The 21,899-nt window shown below is 35.8% G+C and overlaps 2 protein-coding genes and 1 long non-coding RNA gene across 3 annotated transcripts in view; all 3 read right to left on the reverse strand.

The window, feature by feature from the left end:
• Positions 1 to 3,953: 3,953 nt before the first annotated feature.
• LOC120416742 (conserved oligomeric Golgi complex subunit 8-like) lies at positions 3,954 to 7,072 on the reverse strand. The gene is made up of 4 exons (XM_039578577.2): positions 6,929 to 7,072; positions 6,320 to 6,798; positions 5,215 to 5,428; positions 3,954 to 5,160 (listed from the first exon to the last, which is right to left on the reverse strand). The coding sequence occupies exons 1-4, from the start codon at positions 6,981 to 6,983 to the stop codon at positions 4,124 to 4,126; spliced, it is 1,785 nt and encodes a 594-aa protein (XP_039434511.1). The 5' UTR covers positions 6,984 to 7,072; the 3' UTR covers positions 3,954 to 4,123.
• Positions 7,073 to 7,560: 488 nt separating this feature from the next.
• LOC128093020 (uncharacterized) lies at positions 7,561 to 8,653 on the reverse strand. The gene is made up of 2 exons (XR_008212179.1): positions 8,527 to 8,653; positions 7,561 to 8,459 (listed from the first exon to the last, which is right to left on the reverse strand). It is a non-coding gene; the product is annotated as an uncharacterized LOC128093020 (long non-coding RNA).
• A 3,441-nt stretch (positions 8,654 to 12,094) lies between these two features.
• LOC120416743 (E3 ubiquitin-protein ligase SH3RF1-like) overlaps positions 12,095 to 21,899 on the reverse strand; it is a 36,972-nt gene continuing 27,167 nt past the window's right edge. The window contains exons 7-11 of the mRNA XM_039578578.2: positions 21,630 to 21,859; positions 18,342 to 18,987; positions 18,150 to 18,284; positions 17,853 to 18,089; positions 12,095 to 13,833 (exon numbers count right to left, since the gene is read on the reverse strand). Coding sequence (XP_039434512.1) covers positions 13,662 to 13,833; positions 17,853 to 18,089; positions 18,150 to 18,284; positions 18,342 to 18,987; positions 21,630 to 21,859 — 1,420 coding nt within the window. The 3' untranslated portion in view covers positions 12,095 to 13,661. The remainder of the gene's footprint in view (positions 13,834 to 17,852; positions 18,090 to 18,149; positions 18,285 to 18,341; positions 18,988 to 21,629; positions 21,860 to 21,899) is intronic.

The following is a 21,899-nucleotide window of genomic DNA, read 5'->3' on the forward strand; positions in this document are numbered from 1 at the left end:
GTCAAGGGTGGTTGAACTTACGTGGCAATCATAATTTCAAATTATAACTATAAAATATTCATAAATTCAAAATGCTGTGCGTGCGCTTGAAATTTTTGGGAGAAAAAAAATAAAAAAAGATTTAAATATGAAAAAAAATAAAATGAAAAAAAAACAAAACGCAAATCCAAATATCGGAGAATTCAAAAATTGTTGTTGTTTTAAATATTTAAAGACCGAAAACTGAAAATTATAAAATGTAGGTATTTAAAATTTTAAAAAGTACTATGTTTTTAAATTCTTGAATTCCTTAATTCCTAAATTTCCAAAATCCCTGATACTTTAATTCGTAAATTATTACAATTGAAATCATTAAATTAAAATTATTTTGTGTTGCTGCCAGAAAACCAAACATTTTTTAAATCATATCAGACGTTAAAAATATTTTTTTTTTATAATTGGGATTATTTTCATGAAAATACAAAATCAACTTTTGAATGACAAATTACTTTTTTGAAAATTCTTCGGGTTTAAAAATTTCAAAGCTCGAAAAAAGCTCGTTTTCTGACTCAGGACAGTTCCGTCAACAATTTTCATTTTCACTAACCTTGATGTGGGACATATATTTTTAATTTAATTGTTTGATCTTCGATTTAATGACACTTTTTTTTGCGAAAAAAATAAGTGTAAAGCAGGGGTGCTCAACCTTTTGACCCTGCGGGCCAGATCTGATTTTTCTGAAGCAGTGACGGGCCGGAATTAATATTTGATAAATGTTGAAAAAGTAAACACGTTTTTTTCAATTTTCTTATGATTGGGTTCTTTTAAAGCAAATACATAAAAGAACTAGTTTTGCAAATATGATTCATATTCCTTGATTTTAAAAATTAAAAACAAAGATAACATTCAAAAATGTGTTTACTTGACTTATTTTAATTTTTGCTTGTTTAAAATTGTATAGATAGGGGAGAGTGGGGAGACTTGATCCTTGGGGACACTTGATCCCAAGCCTGTATCTCGTCAGCATGTGTGTAAAACAGTTAGCTTTGTTCTAGAAAGTTGTGCGAAATTAACTAAAACTCATTGTAGAAAACAAAGAAAAAAATAAAAAAATGTTTAGATTGAGTTACACACATTTTTCTAAAAAGTGCTGCAAAAAACTTCCAAGAGATCTTTTTTCTTTGTTTTGATAAGTATAGAAAACACTCAAAAAATATTCAAAAAAATATGAATAAGAAACATTTTGCTTAAGATTTCTTCAAAATGTTGAAAGGGGGATCAAATTACCCCCAACATTTTGAAAATGCTGGTTTAAAATATTTTTTTAAAACGCTTGGCATGATTCGAAGATTTAATCTGATGAAATACCCTTATCAGCCAAACATAGTTGAATGTTTAAGCTTTCAATTCATGCAAAAAGTTCACAGTTTTGTGAGAAATTGACAGAGTTATGTGCGATACAAAAAAATGGGATCAAGTCTCCCCACTCTCCCCTATTGTTTTTGACGATTGCAATTAAATACCTCGATATATTTTTTTTATAAAAAAAAAACATTCAAATTTCAATGATCGTTGCAATTTTTTGAAGTTTTTGTTACATTTTTCAATATTTCCGGCGATCTATTTCCGTATGAATAATTCGATTTTAAAGCTTTTTTTAAACTTTATCAGTAAAAAGTTCTGGGAAATACATAAGTTTTGCTTACTTATTTATTTAAAAAAAAGAAAATAGAAAAAAACTTCAAATTGAAGTAAACACAGTCAAAACTGAAAGAAATAACATTTAGTCTCTTTTTGTAAATTTTAAGACAACAATCCAAGTTTTTTCATAAATTTCACAATTTTACGAAATGGATAATTTTGTTTTCCTGCACAATTTTTTCAGTTAAAAAAATCAATATAAAAATTATAAGAATTAAATTCAAACATGAAGAATGTTCTTATAATATGTTAAAATTTGATCTCAAGCTTATTTTTTTAATTCAGACAATAATTTTATTTATTTAATACTTCATGAACAGCCTTAAGGGCCGGTCATAGAAATATTTTAAAAAGCCGTCGCGGGCCGGATGAAATGGCTTCACGGGCCGGACGTTGGGCAGGCCTGGTGTAAAGTAAGGGTTTGTTGAAATATTTCGTCCAAAGATTTTCGGGATTTCAATTGGGTGCTAAAGCCCTATTTAAATTTTTATGTACAACGGTAAAAAACACGATCAAAAACCATTTCTGACTACTTTTTTTCATTTTAATGCAAAAAAAAAAAAATAATGACAAGACAACATTTTTTCGATGGATCAACTATGGTCCCCTTGGAACGAGCTGTCAAGTAGGAACTTTTCTGTCAAGAAGGACCGCGAGGTTAATTTTTCAAAATTGATTTAAAAATCCATTTTAAACTCTTTGTGGACGTACAAAGAGTCATTGTACTCTGAAAAATAAGCTTTATCGCTGTAAACAATAATATCAGCAATCTAAGCTTCATTTTAGGATCCAATTGAAATGCAATCAATGAATCGTTGCGAAATGGTTTTTCGAAAATTATTCTTCCGATTTCAATGAATGCCTACAATCGCAGTCACTCAGATTCGTAATCGAAATGTCATTAGTTCGAATCCCAAGGTGGAAGGTTCTAAGTGCAAAAAAAGTTTGAGACCGAGCCCATGAAAAATGGTGCGTTTTAACCGTTATAACTCATAATATGAAATAGTATTTATGGTTTTGTTTTAATTTTTCCAATTTTGAAATTTGGACCGAAAGAGGTTTTTCATTCCAAAAAAGTTAGATCTAATCCATCAAAACCTCGAATAATTATAAATTTTACTCGACTTTTAATGAAAATAGATTTAAAAAAAAAATTAATGACAAATTGAGCAAAATGGTGGATTAGACAGGATCAGGAAAGCATGGGTAAATAACAAGGAAAATGCGTAATAATAATTTTCACTGGTATCTATACCAAATTTTGGTATTCCTGAACCCTTTAAAATTTGTCTTAAGGATTATGCAAGGGCAAAATTTGGTATCATACCAATTTAAGGTTTTGTTTTGATATTGCAAAATTGCAGAATTATATATTTTGTATTCTTTTGGTATTACATTACTGCAGTATTTTATCGAATTTCTCTGAAGCTATGGGAAAATTTTGACCAATTTTGATAAGGTAATTAATTTTGTGCTGAAATGATGTCTAAAACGAATGCTTTTTGATAATCCCCTTAAAGAAATTACTTGAAATTGTAAAACATTTTCTTAGTAAGGATACCAAATTTTGGTATTATTTTTGTATTACAGTATTTTATCAATTTCTTCTGAAACTATGGGACATTGTTGACCAATTTTGACAAGGTCATTAATTTTGCGCTAAAATGACTTGAAAACCAAAAATGTTAAAAAAGATATTCAAAATTTTTGATGTACTCACTAAAAACATTTTGAATTCTATAAAATATCCCTAAGTCGGAAAAAAAATACTATGATTAACTGGAATCCAGTTTCATTTTAATAACTTTTTTTCAATCTTGTTATTTTTCAGAAGCTTTAGGAACTCAATATCACTGAGAACAACATGGAATCATCAGGTGAGTAGATTTTGATGCGCATATGGAGACATTGTGACATCATTTTCATTTAATTTCATTTCATTTATTTCGTTGTTTAAGCATTACTTGTGTGAAGTTACTATCCTAAGCTGAGATGTGGACTACCTTTCAACAGCTGATTAATTCAAAGTTGGGAACAGAGTTTGCGGGTGCTTAATGAATCGAGTAAATCTACTGAAGGAAAAAAAGTTACAAAATAACCTTCGAAATAGCTAATAGGTGGGGGATAGTTAGAGGAATGGAGGTGATATCATTTCCGTTTTTTCACTAATTGCACTAAGCTTGCATGAAATGGCAAATGGCATGAAAATACCACTCATTTAAAAAAAATCCACGGTACTTTTTCTCATTCCAAGCAAAGAAAAGGCAAGCAAATTAGACTGATAAGATTTATTTCCATATCTCTAGCTCTATCTGTTCAACAGCTTAACAACCTAAAACCATCTTAATCCATATCTTCGATCATACGACACTCGTCGCATTTCCATATCGCACTGACCCCGCGGCCGCTTTTCTATTATCAGCCACAACCAAACCATGCCTTCCTACTGCTCCCCGCCAACGGTAATCTCCTGCTTGACAACACCTGCCACCTGTTCGGTCTTATCGGCCTCCGCCGCATTATCAGTGCCATCAGCTGCTGCTGCCGTGGTCGACCCTGCCGCAACGTTCATTTCCCCCACCTGCTTGATGACGGACTCGATCTTGTCCGGCAGGAGGTACTCGATCGCCTCCAGGATCTTCTTCTGCCGGAGGAAGGTGATGCCGTGCTTTTGCAGGGTCAGCACGTTGATGCCGAGATGGTTGGCGATCGTGGTCGGGGGGAAAATGAAGTGGATGCATCGCTGGAGGTACGGGATGAGGTCGTACGCGAAGCAGGAGCAGAACCGTACGAAGCATTCGCGTTCGGACGCGGTGAAGGCTTGCTGTTCCTGGCGGTAGAAAGATAGGATGTTGCGGCAGACGGTTTCGAGGGAGGCTTCCAGGATTTCGGTGACCGTCGGGGCTAGGGCGATGGGAGCGCACAGACGCAACTCGTTGAAGACGGTCAGGACTTCGTTGCAGTAGATCGCTAGAGGGGTAAAGTCTAGAAGACTCTCCGGTGGATGATTGCTGTTTTCGGCGCGATCACTTGCTTTGGCGCGTTTGATTCCGGTTGAAACCTTGTTGATCAGCGTGTAACGCTCGATCTCTTGCTCGAACTGGCAGGTGATCTTCACGATCGACGTTTGGAAGTTCAGTGAAATGACGCGGATGAAGACGGGCGCGATCAGCGATCGGAAATCGACCCCAACTCGGCTGAACGATAGGCCAAAGTACATGCACTGACCAAGGATGGTGTCGTACGAATTGATGCCGTTCGAGGAAAGGTCCTTCTCCAGCGTGTTGATAAACTCGACGATCTGATCGTGCAGCCAGCTGTGGAAGATTTTCGCACCGTCGGCGGCACTTGCGTCACTCGTGATGGTCGTAAGGTTGGACGAGGAGTCCTCGTCCTCCGAGAAGATCGCCTTGTACTGGGTGATGATGTTGAACAGATGGACGCGAGTCGCCTCGATCGTCTTCGTCAGATGAATGTGAGCTGAAAATTAAACCTTCAATAAGACATTTAAACCCTTAAAGCTAGAGTACCCACTATCATCTTGGGGGATCTTCGCTAGCAGTTCTCGAAACCAGCTGGTTCTGATCTGAAGGAACTTTAGCTTCAACTCTGGCGTCGTGAAAGCTTGCATTCTTCTCAAATAGCCAACCACTTGGAGGCATTTGGGCAGCTGAAGGTCCGTTCTCAGCTGGGATAGCAGTTGGACAAGCATCGTGTGCCAGGCTGCCTCGACGGCGGATAGGATGCTCTGGAAGTTTTAAAACAGCTTTTCTAATACCATTGCTATTTTCCTAAACTACCGAATTGCCGTCTATTTCGAACATACCCAAGTTTTTTTTTATATTTATTTTATAACAACTTATCCAACCCCGGGCAGACGGTAATAACAAAATTCAATAACAAATATTGTTAAAATAACAGAAAGTGTTATATAATATTCTTGCAAAAATCAATTTTTATATAAAAGTTTAATAACAGTTTATGTTATCATAACACAATTTTTTATTGGTCTGATATTGGTTGAAAGCCAAAACAACTTTGGAATAACATTTTTTGTTATGGAATAACCGCCAACTGTTATTGGGATGATCGGATTAGTTGTTAAAATAACAAAAAATAATAACAAAGATTTGTTCGAACAATAACTCAAAATGTTATTAGCCTATTATTGCAATAACAATCCAATAACAAAAAAAATTATAAAAATAACATAAAATGTTATTGGCCTAGTATTTTCAAATATCAAAAAATGAGATTCCCAAGTTATTTCCGTCTGCTCGGGACCTCTCTAAGGGATCATCCATACACCACGTGAATACTTTAGGGGGTGGATGGTATAACAGTTGATAATATTATTCAATAACAAAAAATGTTATTCCCAAGTTACTACATTCTATTCGGGCTTTCAACCAATTCTAGACCAATAACAAAGTTTGCTATGATAACATAAACTGTTATTAAACTCTTATGCATATATGGATTTTGCAAAACACATTCAATAATACTTTCTGTTATTTTAGCCGTACATGAATTTTGTTATCACTGTCTGCCAGGGTTAGCTTAAATCCCAAATATGATCTTGACTGGTTGCAACAGGACTTGGTGCTCTGGCTTTACAATTTGAATAATTTGCACTCACCGCAATAACCGGAATATTCCCGTGCTTACTGCCAACCCGCTGCACGTACGCGGCCAACTCCAACGCTTCCTCGTACTTTCCCTCCCGAATGCAAGTCTCCATCAGCTGCGGCAGCTCCAAAATCTCCAACAGCTCCGCGTTCCTCGTCAGCGTCAGTGAGTTCAACCTCCTGGCGCTGTTAATACTCCCGGAAGAGTCCAAAAACCGCTGGCAAGTGGCGCTAAACTCCGGCAGCTTCTGGTTCAACCCCTCGACCCGTTCTTCGGCTTCGGAAAACTTTTTGAAAATTTCCCGCGAACATTCCGCCGTCCGGATGAAGGTCTGGTAGTTGTTGACCGCCAGCTCCTGGGTCTGTTCGATGTTTTGCTTGCTCTCGTCCTGCAGCCGGGTCTTTTCCTTCTTCAGCTGGTCCACTTTGTACGAACCGAGCTTGAACATGTAGTCGATGACCTCCGAGGTGGACTCATTGTTGAGCAGTTCTTGGGAGGGAACATTTAGTAATTAATTAGTGATTTGTGCGGAGTCCGAGTCGGTACAAATTCTGAGAAGCCGGAGTCGGAGTCGCTGAAAAAGTTACCCAAATCCGCAGTTCTGCTTTTACTAACTTACCGTCATAGTTATCGGGAAACACTAATTTTAATACTTTCTCGTTTTCGTAGTCCATGATTACTCAAATTTTATTGTAGGTACTTTTGGAAATGTTTACGTTTCACTCTTTCAGATTTGCTTATTTTTGTGTGATGTGTTAAACAACTGTCAAAAACAGATGGTTGTGTGGGTGTGTTTGTACTGCAAACATTCGCGATTTGTGAAACAAATTTCTACGCTACAAATACAACCAGAACCGTTAGTTCGTGTTCACGCAAGACTTCATTCATTCCTTTTAATCTGTTTCATTCATTCTGGAGTTGGATTCATCTTTGCTGAAAGGTGGCACCAATACAATAGCTTGTGATAACGGTTAGTGTACCTGAATTTGGAATTTGTCTGAACGGTACTAAAATATATTGATATGATTTGTAATATTTTTATTTAAAATTTAGGCTGTTGCAAATATTTTTCAAAGTTTATGTCAGAAAAAAAACTGATGGAAAATTAATACCTTTCAATACCAGTGCAGAAATGTTCTACTTTTCAGCACTGAAATCGCTGCTGAAAATTCGATCTTTTCAACACTATATCGAAAAGTATCATTTTTCAATATTGTTTTTTGTTTTGTTAATTGTTAATTTACTAAACACACACACAAAAAAATATTATGGTAATGACAAAAGTAACTTACTTTTGAATTAATAAGTGGTTAAAATTTGCTACACTAAAAGTTTTTTTCTTGTTTTGAAAATGAAAACTTTTACTGCTACAGTTTTTGAAAATCTCATTGCTAACTTATTTAAAAGTTTTAACTTTTAATTCGACTGTATAATTTCTTTCATTTTGTCGTTCTCGTGAAACCGTGTACGTCTAAGTCCAAAATGTAAACAAACGTTTAGGTGATTCCGGTGGTTAGTGAGTGGTGGTCCCGGTGGTCCACGACGTCAATCAAAACAGAACGCGTCCGCAGCCAGGACTTGGACGCGGATACCTTCGAAGGAGGATGGTGCGGAACAAGGTTAGGGGATTAGGGGAAGTTGGTTTTCAAAAGGATAAGGCCAGCTTCCTGCCGGATCTGCAGCTGTTTCACGACCGAAATGGGTAAGAAGGAAATTTGGGTGTTTGATGGCGTTTGTGTTTGATTTTGTTTGTTTTTGTAGGACGCCGTTTATGCGGATGTGAATTTGCACCGTTTTTTTCGTAAAGTTAATTTTAACGGTGAGGATAAGGATCCGACAGAAGAGGGAAACGTGGAGAAGCGATCGGAGGTCGTCAGCGCGGATGTTGCACTCGGTGCCGGCGGTTTACGACCATCAGCAGTATTATGTGCCGGAAGTTATGACGGGACAGTGTGGGATGCCTGAGGGTCCGCAGTCCATTTCTCGGTGCGGGACATGTTTGACGAGTATTACATAAACATCCGGAAGAACAGTTTGCACCAGCTCTGGAAGAACCGAGTGTACGAAAGCCGTAGGTCCTGAAGCTGTCGTACTCGGATTACTTCCAGAGGTTGGAGCGATATCCGACGAACCTGATCAAGAACATCTACCTGGAATACCGAAGAAGTCACCGGTGAGTATTGAGAATGTGTTCAGTGTCTAGCCAATTTAATTTACTTTCAAACTCTTTCAGCAACTCCCGCCCGCAAACTCTCAACTCGCGACGGCGCAGCTTCGGCCGGATGAACTGGCAACATCTGTGCCATTCTCGAAGGAGGACGATGTGATCGGAAACTATCGGTTCAGGCGCTTCACTTCCCAGTCGGAAAACGTCGACTTACCTTCCCGAATTAACACCCAATGGCCAACTCCTCCAAGCCTGTCCTGATGATGGCCGGCAACGAGACCACCCTTTTCTCTACATCGCTGGCGCGCTCCAAAATGTAGGCCGCGATGTTAAGCAGCATAAGCAGCAGTTTTAATATTAAAATAAAAATAAAAATAGAAATAAAATCCATCACATTTTTCGAAAATCATCACTGTAATGTTAAATGTTATTTATTGTTGCCATAAAAAGTTTCTTCTTATAATAAAAGTAAAAAACTTTTACCGATACAACGATTTTGTTCCAGAAGTGCATGGTAGTATCAAAAACATTCCAACTTTTAAATTAAAAAGTTTGAACTTTCTACGAATATTCACCAACGCGAACTTTTAATCCAACGAACGATCTTTTTAAATTTAGAGTATTTTTTCTTTGTGTGCATGAATGTTTGACATAAAATTCCATTCAAGAAGCGTTTTTCGAAATTGCTAAAATATTGTAAGCACCTCGTTGCAAAACTAGATTTTTTCAGCACTCGTAGTATTTATTCAACTCGGTAAACCTTGTTGGATAAATGTACGACTTGTGCTGAAAAATCTTCTTTTTGCAACTTGGGTTTTTTGTTTGTTATGATATTAAAAAAAAAAATAAGTACGCTTTTTATATTTAGTTTATCGGACTTTTGAAATCAGATCGCAAGCTGCTGAAGTTGGGTCATACAAATTTTAGCATTTTTGGGGGTGAGATTGGGTCATACAAAAATGCTGCAATTTGTATGACCCAATCTCAACCCCAGACCCAAAGTGACCTTGATGACGGCAACAATTTGTTTGTTTTCGGATGATAAAAAAGAATATTTTTTTCATTTCAGGGTCCTTCAGAATAATGCATTTTTTGTGTTAATTTGCAAATTAAGGTGTAAGAAATTGTAACAATTTGTAGTTTATTTTTAAATTTGCTGTCCATATAGAAATAACATGAATAAGTTTTCAAACTAAATTAAAAAATAATAAAAATCGAGAATACAAAATATTAAAAATTCAAGAATTTAAGAATTCAAAAATCAAAAAGTTCATGATTTCAAAAAATCAAAAAAATAAGAAAGAAAATTACGGTTTATAATCGGTTACGAAGATTCGTTTATTTAAGGGTTTTTAATAGAGTCTTCGAATAAATAATCGGATCATGAAAAAATAAATCGGAAATAAACATATTTAAGACTTAACTATAATCAGTTTAGAATTAATTTTCAAATTAAAACATATTTTTAATTCATTTTTTCTTTGTGACTAACAAATTTCGGATTTAAAATTCCCAGTTCTTTGTTTCAGGAAATTTCTTGCATCGCGTAACAATCCTGAACCTGAAGAAATTTTGTTTTTAAGACAACGTACCGTAAAAAGGGGTGACTTTGATAGCCGGGGGCTTTGAAACATACTGACCGTGGTAGAGAAGTGTTCAAAGTACCTCAAGAAGAACTTTTCATAAATTGTTGAAAGGTTTAAAAAGTTAGTTAACTATAGTTAAGAAAATGTTGATGGAAGTCATTAATTTAAACTTCTCAAAGTGTCATGATTTTCTCAATGAACGTGATTTTTAATCGGAAAACGGAATGCATTTTCGGATTCTTTGGACAATTTTCTACTAGGAGAAGGTTAAATAAGTTTGTAAATAATAAATAATATGTGTTTTTGAAACACAATTAAAAAAAATCTTCAAATTTATAGGCAAACTCAGTTGAACAAATTTCATGTAAAATGTGGAAACTTGTGATTCGTGCTTCGAATTCAGTATAAAATGCAATATAAATCGATAATTTTATAAACAAAACAAGTTTTAACAACTTTCAGGCAAAATTCCGACTTTTTAACAATTTTACCTGAAATTTATATGTATTTTAAAGCTTTTTAAAGCTTATAAACATAGTTTACTTAACATAAACATTGATTTTTTTTCTTACAAACTATATCAGCTACATTAGTAATGATAAATTTAACGTACACATATAGTTTGAACATCTTAAATATGATTTTAACAAGAAAAACTTGGCTTATCAAAGTCACCCCGGAATTAAAACTAAGAATTTTTAACGTATCTATTTTTCTAAACACTATTGAAAAAACTTTTTTTCCAAAATAGTGCATGGACTTTGTGTGACCTACCCCAGTACATGTTTTAAAAATAATAATCTTGAGAAAAACCTTACCTGTTGGAAAATATTCTAAAAACAAATTGAAATCCTATCAAAGTCACCCCGGTTTACGGTATATATTCTAGAAGATCGATTCTTCAAAAGTTAGCAATTTCCTTGAAATTAGCATGGTATTTTTTAACTGACTGAAGTTTCGTGAGTACTTTCCCTTTGACAAAAAAGCCATTTTATACCATTAGGTCGTTTATATGAATCTACATATAGTTTTGGCAACTTTCCATACAAATTACATTTTAAAACTAAAAAAAAGATATACTAAATTTAAAAAATGCATTTTTTCGCATTACCATTTTTCAATTATTATATATTGACAAATTTTTACAAAAATAATAAGGTTTTACAGTTGAATTTGGATGATTTGCATTATTTATTAAATAATATAAAAATATTCATTAAATAAAAAGTGAAATAATTTGGTGGTTTATTGCATTTATTCAATAAAATTCAAAAAATGTAAATGACATGGTTCTGTAACTGTCTTACAACTTTGTACAACATTGTTACACTGTAAAAAATTACCCGGGAATGTTACAAAACCACGAAACTGTAATAAGAATTGCATTCAAAAAATGCAATAAATTTTAATTTTTCGGAAGTTCCATGTTGTTAACGAAAAATGACGACGTTTTTAAAACTATTTTTGATTTTTTTTAATCAGAAATAGTTAAGGATTTACTTGGATAAAATTACGATTTAAAGTTAAGCTTAAACTTGTTTGAAATATCTTCTGAACAGAGGATAAAATGTAAACAAATTGGGCTATAGAAGATTAAGTTGGTTATTGAATCTTGTTGTTAACCTTTAAAGTGCTTGTAACTTTATTGCACAAAAATATCCATTAATGGCATTCATTAAATATCTTCCAATTTAATATCACATAAATTACAATAAATCGATAATAAATTACTGTGCTCTCTTGTACTAAGCTTGTTGGTTTTCCTATCTAGTTAGCAAAAGAAAGCACAGAGGCATCGAAATGTTATTATTAATTTTTATAAAGTGTGACCAAAAACTAATAACATTTATATCTTTGCTTGAAAATTAAATAAGTGAAAAATTATAAAAAATTAAATGGGTATTGTAGTTTGATGATTGTTCAAAATTTATAAAAATATTTTTTAAGCATTTGAATTTAGGATTTATCAATGATTTTTTTCCCATTCTAAAAAGTTATCATTGCTGTGATATTAAAAAACACAGAGTTTTCTTTCATATAGCATTAATTTATATTTAAAGTACGAGTATACCTGTTTCCATAACATTTCATTATCATCAGATTTCCACCATATTGCATCGGAAGCAATATCTAGCTCGCTCAGCATCCTTCAACCGAATCACATTTCCCCTTTCAACACTCTGCGAGCGAGAGCAACCGACGCAGCCAAACGCTCTCAGACTTTTCCGCAAAAAATCCATTTGTCAAAGGCAGCGCCAATTTAGCGTGTGTTTGAAAAAGTGTGTGGCGTTTTCGTTACAATTTTGACTGAACATTTTTGTAAATTCACCCTGTTTTCTGTTGCTGCGCTGCTGCTGCTCTTGTTGCGTGTTTCCTCTACTCGATTCTTTTTTTTTGTGCAAATGGCTTAGTCGCTCTAACTAGAGAGAAAGTGAGTGAATCTATCATGATTTTTTTTACTTCTGTTGTTTTTGCTTACTTAAAAACAGTAAATACCTTAAAAGATTTTCAAAATCAAAACGTGTCGGTTTGTGAGTATGGTTTGTGTTTTTTTTTGTCTAATAGATCTTGCACGATTAACATTGTATGCGCTCTTTTTCTTGTGTTGTGTTTACACTTTAGTTTATATAGATATTAAATTATACTTTCTCGGTAGCATTTTGTTTTCTTGTTAGACAATATATAATATGCTTTTGTGTTTACTTTGAAATAGATTTTTGCTATTGCTATTATAGTTCGAATGCACATGAAACACGTTACGCGATTTGTTGGTTATAGATTAGCTAATGAATAAGAGTTTTTTGTTTTGTGTTGCATGAATTTGCTATGGGTTGCATTAGAGTTTTGTTTTTTTTTCTTTTTCTGTAATCAAACACAACATCAATGATATTGGGCTAGAATAATGTAAGAGAGGAAGGTTTTGTACAATGCATTTGCGTAATAATTTTTTTATTCATAATCATGGAATGAACTTGATGATAAACTCAAAAACACACAATATTTACGATTAATTTCGCACAACATGACTGGAGTTTTTCGTTTTGTCGATAGAGAGTATGTTGAAACCAACTTGAACATGATTTTAATCATTTTTGTGGTCCATCGAGGATAAGGTTTTTTTTTATTGGGGTGCTTTTGATTCACTTTCGAGTGTCATTTCTACACGCTAAACATATGTTGTCTATATCATATATATATATATAATTTTTCAGGACATTACGTTAACGTTTTTAAAACATGTTTTTAACTTTGTAATCAGACTTTAAAAGACCCAATAGAGAAAAATTAGGTACAAATTTGCACTTTTTGTTGGCCTAATTTTAAGTGTGTTTGTGTTGTCTCAACTTTTACTTTTTGTTTGTCCTAATCCATGCCTTACCCACTATTCAATCGTAATTTCTAGATAACCGGTGTTAACGTAAAAAAAGAAATGCTATAATTCTAGTACCACTGTTACGATAAAACGAACGACTACAGAGACTTGCTAAACTTTTTTTTTCTTCATAATACTTGCGTTTCCCTCCTATATCGAGCCCAAAACTTACGAGTTTTTTTTGCACAGATCTCGGATTTTAATTCTTGTTGTTGTTGTTACGGCATCAAATGTCCGGCTCGACAAACGAGGCCGGAAAGAGGCCCGTCTTGCCGGATCGCTGGTGGGTGCCCTTGTACCAGCCGTTTTCGCGCTTCTTGTGCACCAGCACCACGTCGCCGACGCGCAGCTCCAGCTCGTACTCGCTGTTGGGTGGGTACGGGACGATACACTTGAATCTGAGAGAAAGAAAAAGAAATTGTTTGATATTTTTTGTTGTTAAAATTAAGAAAGATATGAAGTTTTTTGATGAGTGTAACTCAAAGATTCATATAATTAAAAAGGTGAACAAAATGTTTCAAAATTATAAAAATGAATTTCCCTAATTGATTTGCTACATAAAAATTTAAAAATATTTGCAACGACCTAAATAAAAAAAAACATATTTTCTCTTCATTATTGCAGCCCAGGCTGAAAAATCAGACGGCTCAAAATATTTTTTTCAATAAACATAATTGTGTGCATTTAGTTGATCAGTGATAATAAATCTCCATCAAAACAAAATCATCATTGCATTCATCAAGAGAAAAAATCCGAAAGAACATGGCTTTCTTTTCTCGCGCACAAAAGATCGGTAAAATGAAACACAAAAAATCATCATCTGGATTTTTTTGAAGAATGTTCACGAGAGAAAAAGATTTTTTGCGATTATTTCATCCCTGGTTGATAACTGTATTTTTTCCCATCTTCTTAAGGTCGTTCGAAACGATCGGGGATGGAGCGAGGGGATCCCAAATGGTGCGAAAAATCTTATCAAATAATAAATATGTTCTAATCTTTTCATCTTCTAAATCACTTCACCTACATTTTTAAATGCCGCGCGGCGTGAACGTTTGAGAGAAACGGACAATAAAGAAAGGGGACCATCCATAAACCAAGTGGACACATTTTTGAAACCTCAGACCCTCACCCTCTCTCCCCCTGGTGGACAATTTCCATACGAAATAAATCTTTTTTGTATGGAGCGTGGACAAACGCGTGATTTTTGCGTTCTCTTATATTGCTATTAGAATAACAATACGTCTTTCCTTAAATATCGTTGATCGGAAGGCACGCTGTTGAGTTCGTTGAGGTTATTGTGTTACAAAATAATATGTTAATTTGATTTTAACATTAACTATATTCATTAAGTTTTTTTTTCGTTTGTTACGTTTGGCGAGCTTGATGAAACAATTAATTCATAGAAGATTTTTGTTGTAATGTCTGCAGAGCAGATTGCTTTGCTTCACAATAATCTTGACGTTTAATCAAAATATAAAGATTTAAATCGGGAAACACCTCAGAATAAACAATGAGATAGTTGTTTTTAGTTTTATTAGTAATTAGTAATTCTCTTTCAACATAATTCAATTATTCCACAGCCGACGGTCAAAGAACGAATCGTTTGGCAATATTGAAAAATCAATCAGCTAATTTAGCGCAGTCATCCGATTGTTTGTCTTGAGAATCAATTTTCACTCTCATAAAATACTCAGTGAGTATAGATTGATAAAACATGCTCTTTATATTTTGATTTTAATTTTTTTTCAAACCAACGCAATAGCGGTAAAATTGTGAAAATTCTCTAAAACTTTACCGTGATTTTTGAGGAAAAAAAAACCCCCGCAGAAAAATAAGGCATATTTGAATCAACAAAACGTTTTGTTGATTTGAAAATCAAGATTTTTGTTAAATCAACGCTAAACGTCAAAGCAACTTTTTCAAAACAACAAAAGATTTTTGTGGAAATGAGAAAATCAAGGTTTGTTTCAACGCAAAATCGGCGTTGATTATATTCAACAAAAATTTTGTTGAATCAAACCTCGTACAGGCTGATTCTACAAAATATTTTTCTGCGTGCCGTTTTAGACCAGTTTTGAGCACATTGTGTCTTTTTACAGGAGCAAGTTAGCTCCATACTTTCTTCGGGAAAGTTTTAAAGATTTTTCTCAATTTTAACGCTATTGTGTTGGTTTGGAAATTCAATTCAAAATTAAAAAAAAAATCAAAATACAAAAAAAAGGGTTTCCATTACAAATTTCGCAATTCGCAATTTTCGGTGTTAGAACGGGCCTTGACCGATCTTATGCACCAGGTTCCCGACGAACACGCACTGCGCTTACACCTTCATCTCACCCTTGCTCTGAGTCAGTACGAGCAACACGCTAGAACACGCTTTGAGTGTTCGTGCCAGGCATGCACACCTTCTTTTCCGGTTACGCATTTTAACTCGGCCGGGGGTGGTACATTACGTAGGGTTTGATGTAAGTATAAGCGCCTAACCATTTATAGTGTGCCTATCAACTTTCATTAAAGCAAAAACTGTTTTATTTTTAGTTTGAATTCAAAAACTAATTGTTATTTACTGTGTATTGTTTTCTCCTGAAATCTTCCCTATTGTTGAGTCGTGTTTATCTGTTGCTATTTCTTTTGTCGCGGTGTTTTGTTACAATATTTTGGTCCTAAGCATTTTAGAAAAGTTTTTCAAAAGTACAATAGTAATATTTGTGTTAATCCTTTAATCATTCCATAAATTGAGTAAGGGCTCGAACCTCACTTGCTTAAGTAAAAGGTGAAATTTCAAAACAATGGACAGTGAAGGAAATATACTATGTAAAGAATCAATAGTAAAAGAAAGATAGTAATTTATGAAGTAGATAAAGAAATTAACAATAGTTAATAAATAGAGGTAACAAACAAGCTTAGATTGTATTGAGGGCAATTTACAGGGAAGATGAGAAATTATTCAAATAGATAAATAAAGAAAAGGCACATGATAAACAAAATTGACATCGCTGCCAAATTAAGGGAAAGCAGACAGTTTGTTACAGCAATCGAAATCAAATGGAGGATAGTAAACAGAAGCCGTTTTAGAAAATCAGCGAAACAAAATAAACAGAAGATAGCTGTTAGCTGAAATTCAAAGAAGAGAAACCCCGTTCTGCGATGCTCAGGTACATCCACAGCAGTTGACTCAACATACTGCGAATCAAAACAATACCGTCTACAATCACAAATTACTTCCCTTTCCCACATTGACGCGGCCCTTTCTTCTAGCCGTATCTACTCTGATCCTCGCTGGTCAAAGGTTTACGAGTCGTTTCCACAGGCCACCAGCTAGGTTACACCTTGTCATCATGATGACTAAACCAAGCCAACGTGGAGGTAAGAAAATAGGACACTTGCAAGGAACCAGAGCCATGCGGAAAACGGAATCGACGTAACACCTTATAATGTGGCCCTCTTAAACCTTGCGGTTTCGTCAACGGATCCACAGGCGTGTATCGTTCTTTTTGCGACAAGACACGGGGAGAGGGCACCGAATATCTATATTTTACACTTAGAATTTTTAGCGTCCGCCTCGGGATTCGAACCGGCGACCTCTGGATTGTGAGCCCCAGAGCCATGCTGTTTTGTCCAAACAGCACTACGGATGTAGTTGGGCTCCTTCCGGGATGTTCCTCGCCTGGGTGTCAACCGACGAGTATCATCAGTATCATGCACCCTTGGCCTGCAGGTTTCCATTACAAATTTGTATACAAAATAAAAATGAAATGCGTGAAGTGTGGACGCAACTTATAGTATCCAAATTTTAGGGAATTGTTTTGTGGCCCAAAAGGCACCAAAAAACTTAGTTCAGGTTTGATTTGATAATTTTCATAATTTCCATAATCTAACAACGTAAACCACCGTAACCACGCTTGCATAGAGCGTATCCTAGACATTATACCTTCCCAAAAATCGTCCAACTCTAAGCAAAACTTCTTTGGGAGATTTTCCCTTATCCCCTTAAAAGAGTGGATCATCAACACTTTGCGTCTTTCAAATCCCTTCCCTTGTCCCTGGTGCGCACCGGATATGGGAGTGGCCGGCAATTAATGGTCATGGTGGTGAGAATCTGGTTCAGGTGGAATTGGTTCTCTTCCTAATTATCTTAGGCAACTTGGACTTGAACAATCATTACATCACACGTCAATACTCGATCATTTCCGCTAAAATCATCGTCATATCAATCAGTTTAACACTCCAAAAATATGGAACGGTAACTTCAACTCGCTGGTTCTCGGGCATAGCTCAATCAATCGAGACGATTATTTTTTAAAGTTAATTGCAATAATGTCTACATGATTCTAGAACTTTGCAGAACTCGATTTGATCAAATCTGTATTTTTGCTATCAAAAGCATCGTCCGATTTGTTTTGCGCGTGTAAAATCTCACCTTTCACGCACCACGTGCGACTTGGACGACGACTTAGAAGGCGTTCCAGCGACGCCGTTCATCTGCGTCAGGATGGCGCTCGCGTCCAGACTCTGAGATTTCCGATGATACACGTGGTGAGATTGCTTCTGGGCGCCGTGGGACGTCGAGGCCGGTGCCTCGTGCGATTGCTGGTGCAGTTGCTGCTGGAGTGCCGCATGTTTCGAGGCGCTCTTGCCGGATGCTTCGCTCTTGATGCTGAAATTGAGGTATGAATTACAGATTTTGAGGAATAAGGTGTTGATAAAGGTTACGAACCCATGCATCGATGGTCGTTCTTTGTGGGGTTTAACCCGCTGGGATCCGTACATGTAAGGAACATTTTCACGACCCTGGGCGGCGAGCAGGTCCGCTGGAAGGTTCTGCAGCAGTTGACTGGGACAAGATCCGGATCTAAAATTTGAAATCTTGATTATTTTGAAGGTCTTACGTAAATTTCAATGACCTTACCTGACATGAACTGGATTGATGATCTGCTGCAGATTTGGCTTGGCCAAAGCGGACGCCGCACTGTCCTCAAACACTGGATTGTCCATCGAATACGCCGGATTGGTGGTTCCACCGCTCGTCGTCGGAGACTTGGACCGCTTGATATTGGTCAAACGCTTCATCAAGCTGACCGCCGACGAGTCTTTCTTCTCCTTGATCGGTTGCGCTGCATGTTCTGCTCCGTTGGAAGCTGCCGCAGCAGCCCCTGATCCATTCTTCTCCGCCGAAGTTCCATTCGACTTGCGGCCAAACAGCGAGTCAATGTAGTTCCCGGACGACTGCTGCTGCTGCTGCTGGTTCTGTTGCTTGGTCCACACCGGAGCCGGGTTGCTGGATGCCGTGGTGTCCCGCGGCGGTAAGGCAGGTAGTGTGATTTGGGCTAGGTTGTTGGACGGATTAGGGGTTCCGGGACCGGTTCCGCTTCCAGCAGCTCCGGGCGGCGAGGGTCCCTGGGATCCTTGGGCTTGGGAATTGTTACGGCTGGCGTGGCCACCCTCGCGGCCTTTGTACACGGTAACGTAGTTGCCCGGGAAGACGCCGGTTTTCTGCTGCCGGTTGGCGCCCTTGAACCAGCCGTCCTGGCAGCGCTCCGTTACGTAGTAGATTGCTGGAGTGAAAAAAGGATAATCAATAAATTGCTTTTCACATCACAAACATCAAAGCGGCCAGACCTACTGCGAAAAGTTTACCGCAGAAATGATTCGTTGAAGTGGATTGAATTTGAGCACAGCTTGTTCAAAGAACAACATAGGGTGAACACTCAAATCCCATTTTAAATCAAAGACGCTTAAAACATGATTACTGATTAGAATTTAGAAAAATATATTAACCAGGTTGCCTTTTCAATTTTAAAATTTCTGTTATTGAATTATTTAATAAATGTGGATTTATCAAGTTGTCTTTATTTAAATAACTGTATCAACATGCTTTTCAATATTTTTTTAAGTTACTTAATCCACCTCTAGGTGGTTGGTGCCTATCTCACATTCATATAGTGAATACTATATAACCCCTTAAGGCGAAGCCGTAGATCATTTTCGAAGAAAATTGATCATCACTATAAAAAATTAAATATTCAATTCAATTTAACGAATGTTAAATGTGTTGAGTTCTTCAAGCCACTGAAAGAATTTTCGATCTAAATCAAATGTGTATAAAAATTTATTTAATTTTGTGGTACAATCATTGACGTCCTAGTTGACAATCATTGATTAATGACGATTTCCATAACTTTACAAGGAATGGGATAATCGTTACCAAAAGGAATCAGCATGTGTAGGGCACTATTCTAAACAACTTGTTGAAGGAATTTTGTCAAAATATTGAAAACGACGCAAAATTTATATCTTTGAACGAAAAATCATGACAATGATGGAAGTTTTCACGTTAAATGGTTATAACTTTTGATAGGGTTGTCAGATTTTCAATCTTTTGGACTCTTTGGAAAGGTCTTTTAATTATCTATCCAACAATAAGTCGCATAATAGATCCGGATAACTTTTTTATCCAATTATTTGAGATCCGGCCTTTAAAAAGTGTATAAATAATACATAAGTGCTCCTAATTTTTGATAGGGTTGTCAGATCTTAAATCTTTTCAACGCGTTCGAAAGATTTTCTAGCAATATATAATATTTTATATATTGTTACATCTTTTTACAATAATCCGTACTTAATTTTTTTTCAACGATCAATTCAGTTTGATAAGATTCCATATTTCAAGATTTAATTTATGCGAAATGTTTGAAGAAACACATTCTTTAAACATATTTGCAATAACTTAAAATCAAAATTTCTTAGATTTTTTTTTGCAGTTTCAATATTATTTCATGTAAAAAAGTTTTCCAACAACATCTGGAAAAAAATATTTGAAATGAATTGAATTCAGTTGGATAATTAAAAAAAAAATGCCTAACTCTAGTTGAAATCTTTTATCATATATTCAATAGGATGTAACAAAAATGACTTTTTGGCGGGCATTCAGGGGTTTGTTCCGGTGGGCATACTGAGCCTAAATCCCAAATATGAGCTTGATTGGACGTAACAGGAGCTGGCGCTCCGCCCTTCAATTTTAAATGGGATTTAACCCGTAAAAAAAGATTTTTCAAAAATGTCACACACAACATCATTGGCGTGTAGGCCAGATCCTTGCGCATCTTTTGGTATATATAACATTGAAGTTTGGAGCACCCTGGAGCTCGGTACAGACCTTCAAAGTTTGGCATTTTTTCGAAAAATCGGCTCCGGCAAAAAAGATATGCGTCGCACCTCGCGACGCCCGAGACGCCATTTGATTTTTCTGGGATCAATTTTTCGGAAAAATGTTTGTTTTACGGGTTAAATCCCATTTAAAATTGAAGGGCGGAGCGCCAGCTCCTGTTACGTCCAATCAAGCTCATATTTGGGATTTAGGCTCAGTATGCCCACCGGAACAAACCCCTGAATGCCCGCCAAAAAGTAATTTTTGTTACACTCTAATATTCAATCAATATAAAAAAATAATAAGTGATATAATGAAACAGAATTATAATTTTAAACTGGCCATAATCGTTAAAATTAGGCTCTATTTTACATTAGTTTTTCGTTAACGTTGTTGTTGTTTTAAGTTTATTACCTCTTTTTAATGAAAAAAAATCTTTTGATAAAAAAATTTAATCGATTCATAAAAAATATTATGAAAATCTGTGTCCAATATTTATTAGGATTTTTAATGTTGTAAATAGCCTTTTTAATCTCAAATAGATTGAAATTGCGAAAGGTACCTTAAACCCTTAAAGAATTGAGTGAATTTAATATGAAAATTGTACAAAATATTACAAAATTATACAAGAGTTAAAACAGAATTTTCAACCAAGCATGTTTGAGAATCCCGAATTTTCCCGACATTTTGAAAAAAAAAAAAAAAACACAAATGCCTAACTTTTGACCGATTTTTTTTTACTGATTTTGACGAATTCTCGTCTTTTCCGATCTCCCGACTTGAGTGAACACAATTCTGAAACTACAAGGAGAAGTGTGAGGACTGGGCACAAAAAAAAATGAAAAGTGGTCAAAATCTTGGTGCTCTATAAACCACGTGGACAATTTTTTGGAAATCCTAATTTCAAAAAAGTGTCCACGTGGTTCATGGATGGTACCTTAGTTTTGTTTTCTGAATTATTGTTTTGAAAATAAAAAAAATAATGCTAATTTTAATTTTTCCCCTATTTACAAAAAAAATCAATCCCTAAAATTCTACTTCTATACTCACATCCTTTCTTGAGCTCCAGCTCGTCCGGCTTCTGGGGCTTATACGGGTACAGTGCGATGTATGTCGCTGGCAGTTGGGGATGCTGATGGAACAGCTGACTAGCCTTGGTGGTGGCAGCGCCGGCGGCGGCAGCCCGCGGTTGTTCTACCATTGAAGTCGCTCCAGAACTTCCTGCCGCCGGTTGCCTCTCCGTGCCGGCATCCGGCGTGTTGAGAATCTCGGCAGAGTGGCTAAAAAAGAGGGAAAAGTTGTTTAAGGTTTCAAGACATG

Source organism: Culex pipiens, chromosome 2 (genome assembly GCF_016801865.2).
Source record: "Culex pipiens pallens isolate TS chromosome 2, TS_CPP_V2, whole genome shotgun sequence".
Taxonomy (NCBI): Eukaryota; Metazoa; Arthropoda; class Insecta; order Diptera; family Culicidae; genus Culex; species Culex pipiens.

Bases quoted from the DNA above. Each gene is read 5' to 3' on its own strand.
- LOC120416742 (XM_039578577.2), bottom strand. From the start codon at position 6,983: ATGGACTACGAAAACGAGAAAGTATTAAAATTAGTGTTTCCCGATAAC. The intron at 6,799-6,928 runs GTAAGTTAGTAA...TTCCCTCCCAAG, and splicing joins GTTTCCCGATAACTATGACG to AACTGCTCAACAATGAGTCC. The intron at 5,161-5,214 runs GTGGGTACTCTA...TTTAATTTTCAG, and splicing joins GAAGATCCCCCAAGATGATA to CTCACATTCATCTGACGAAG.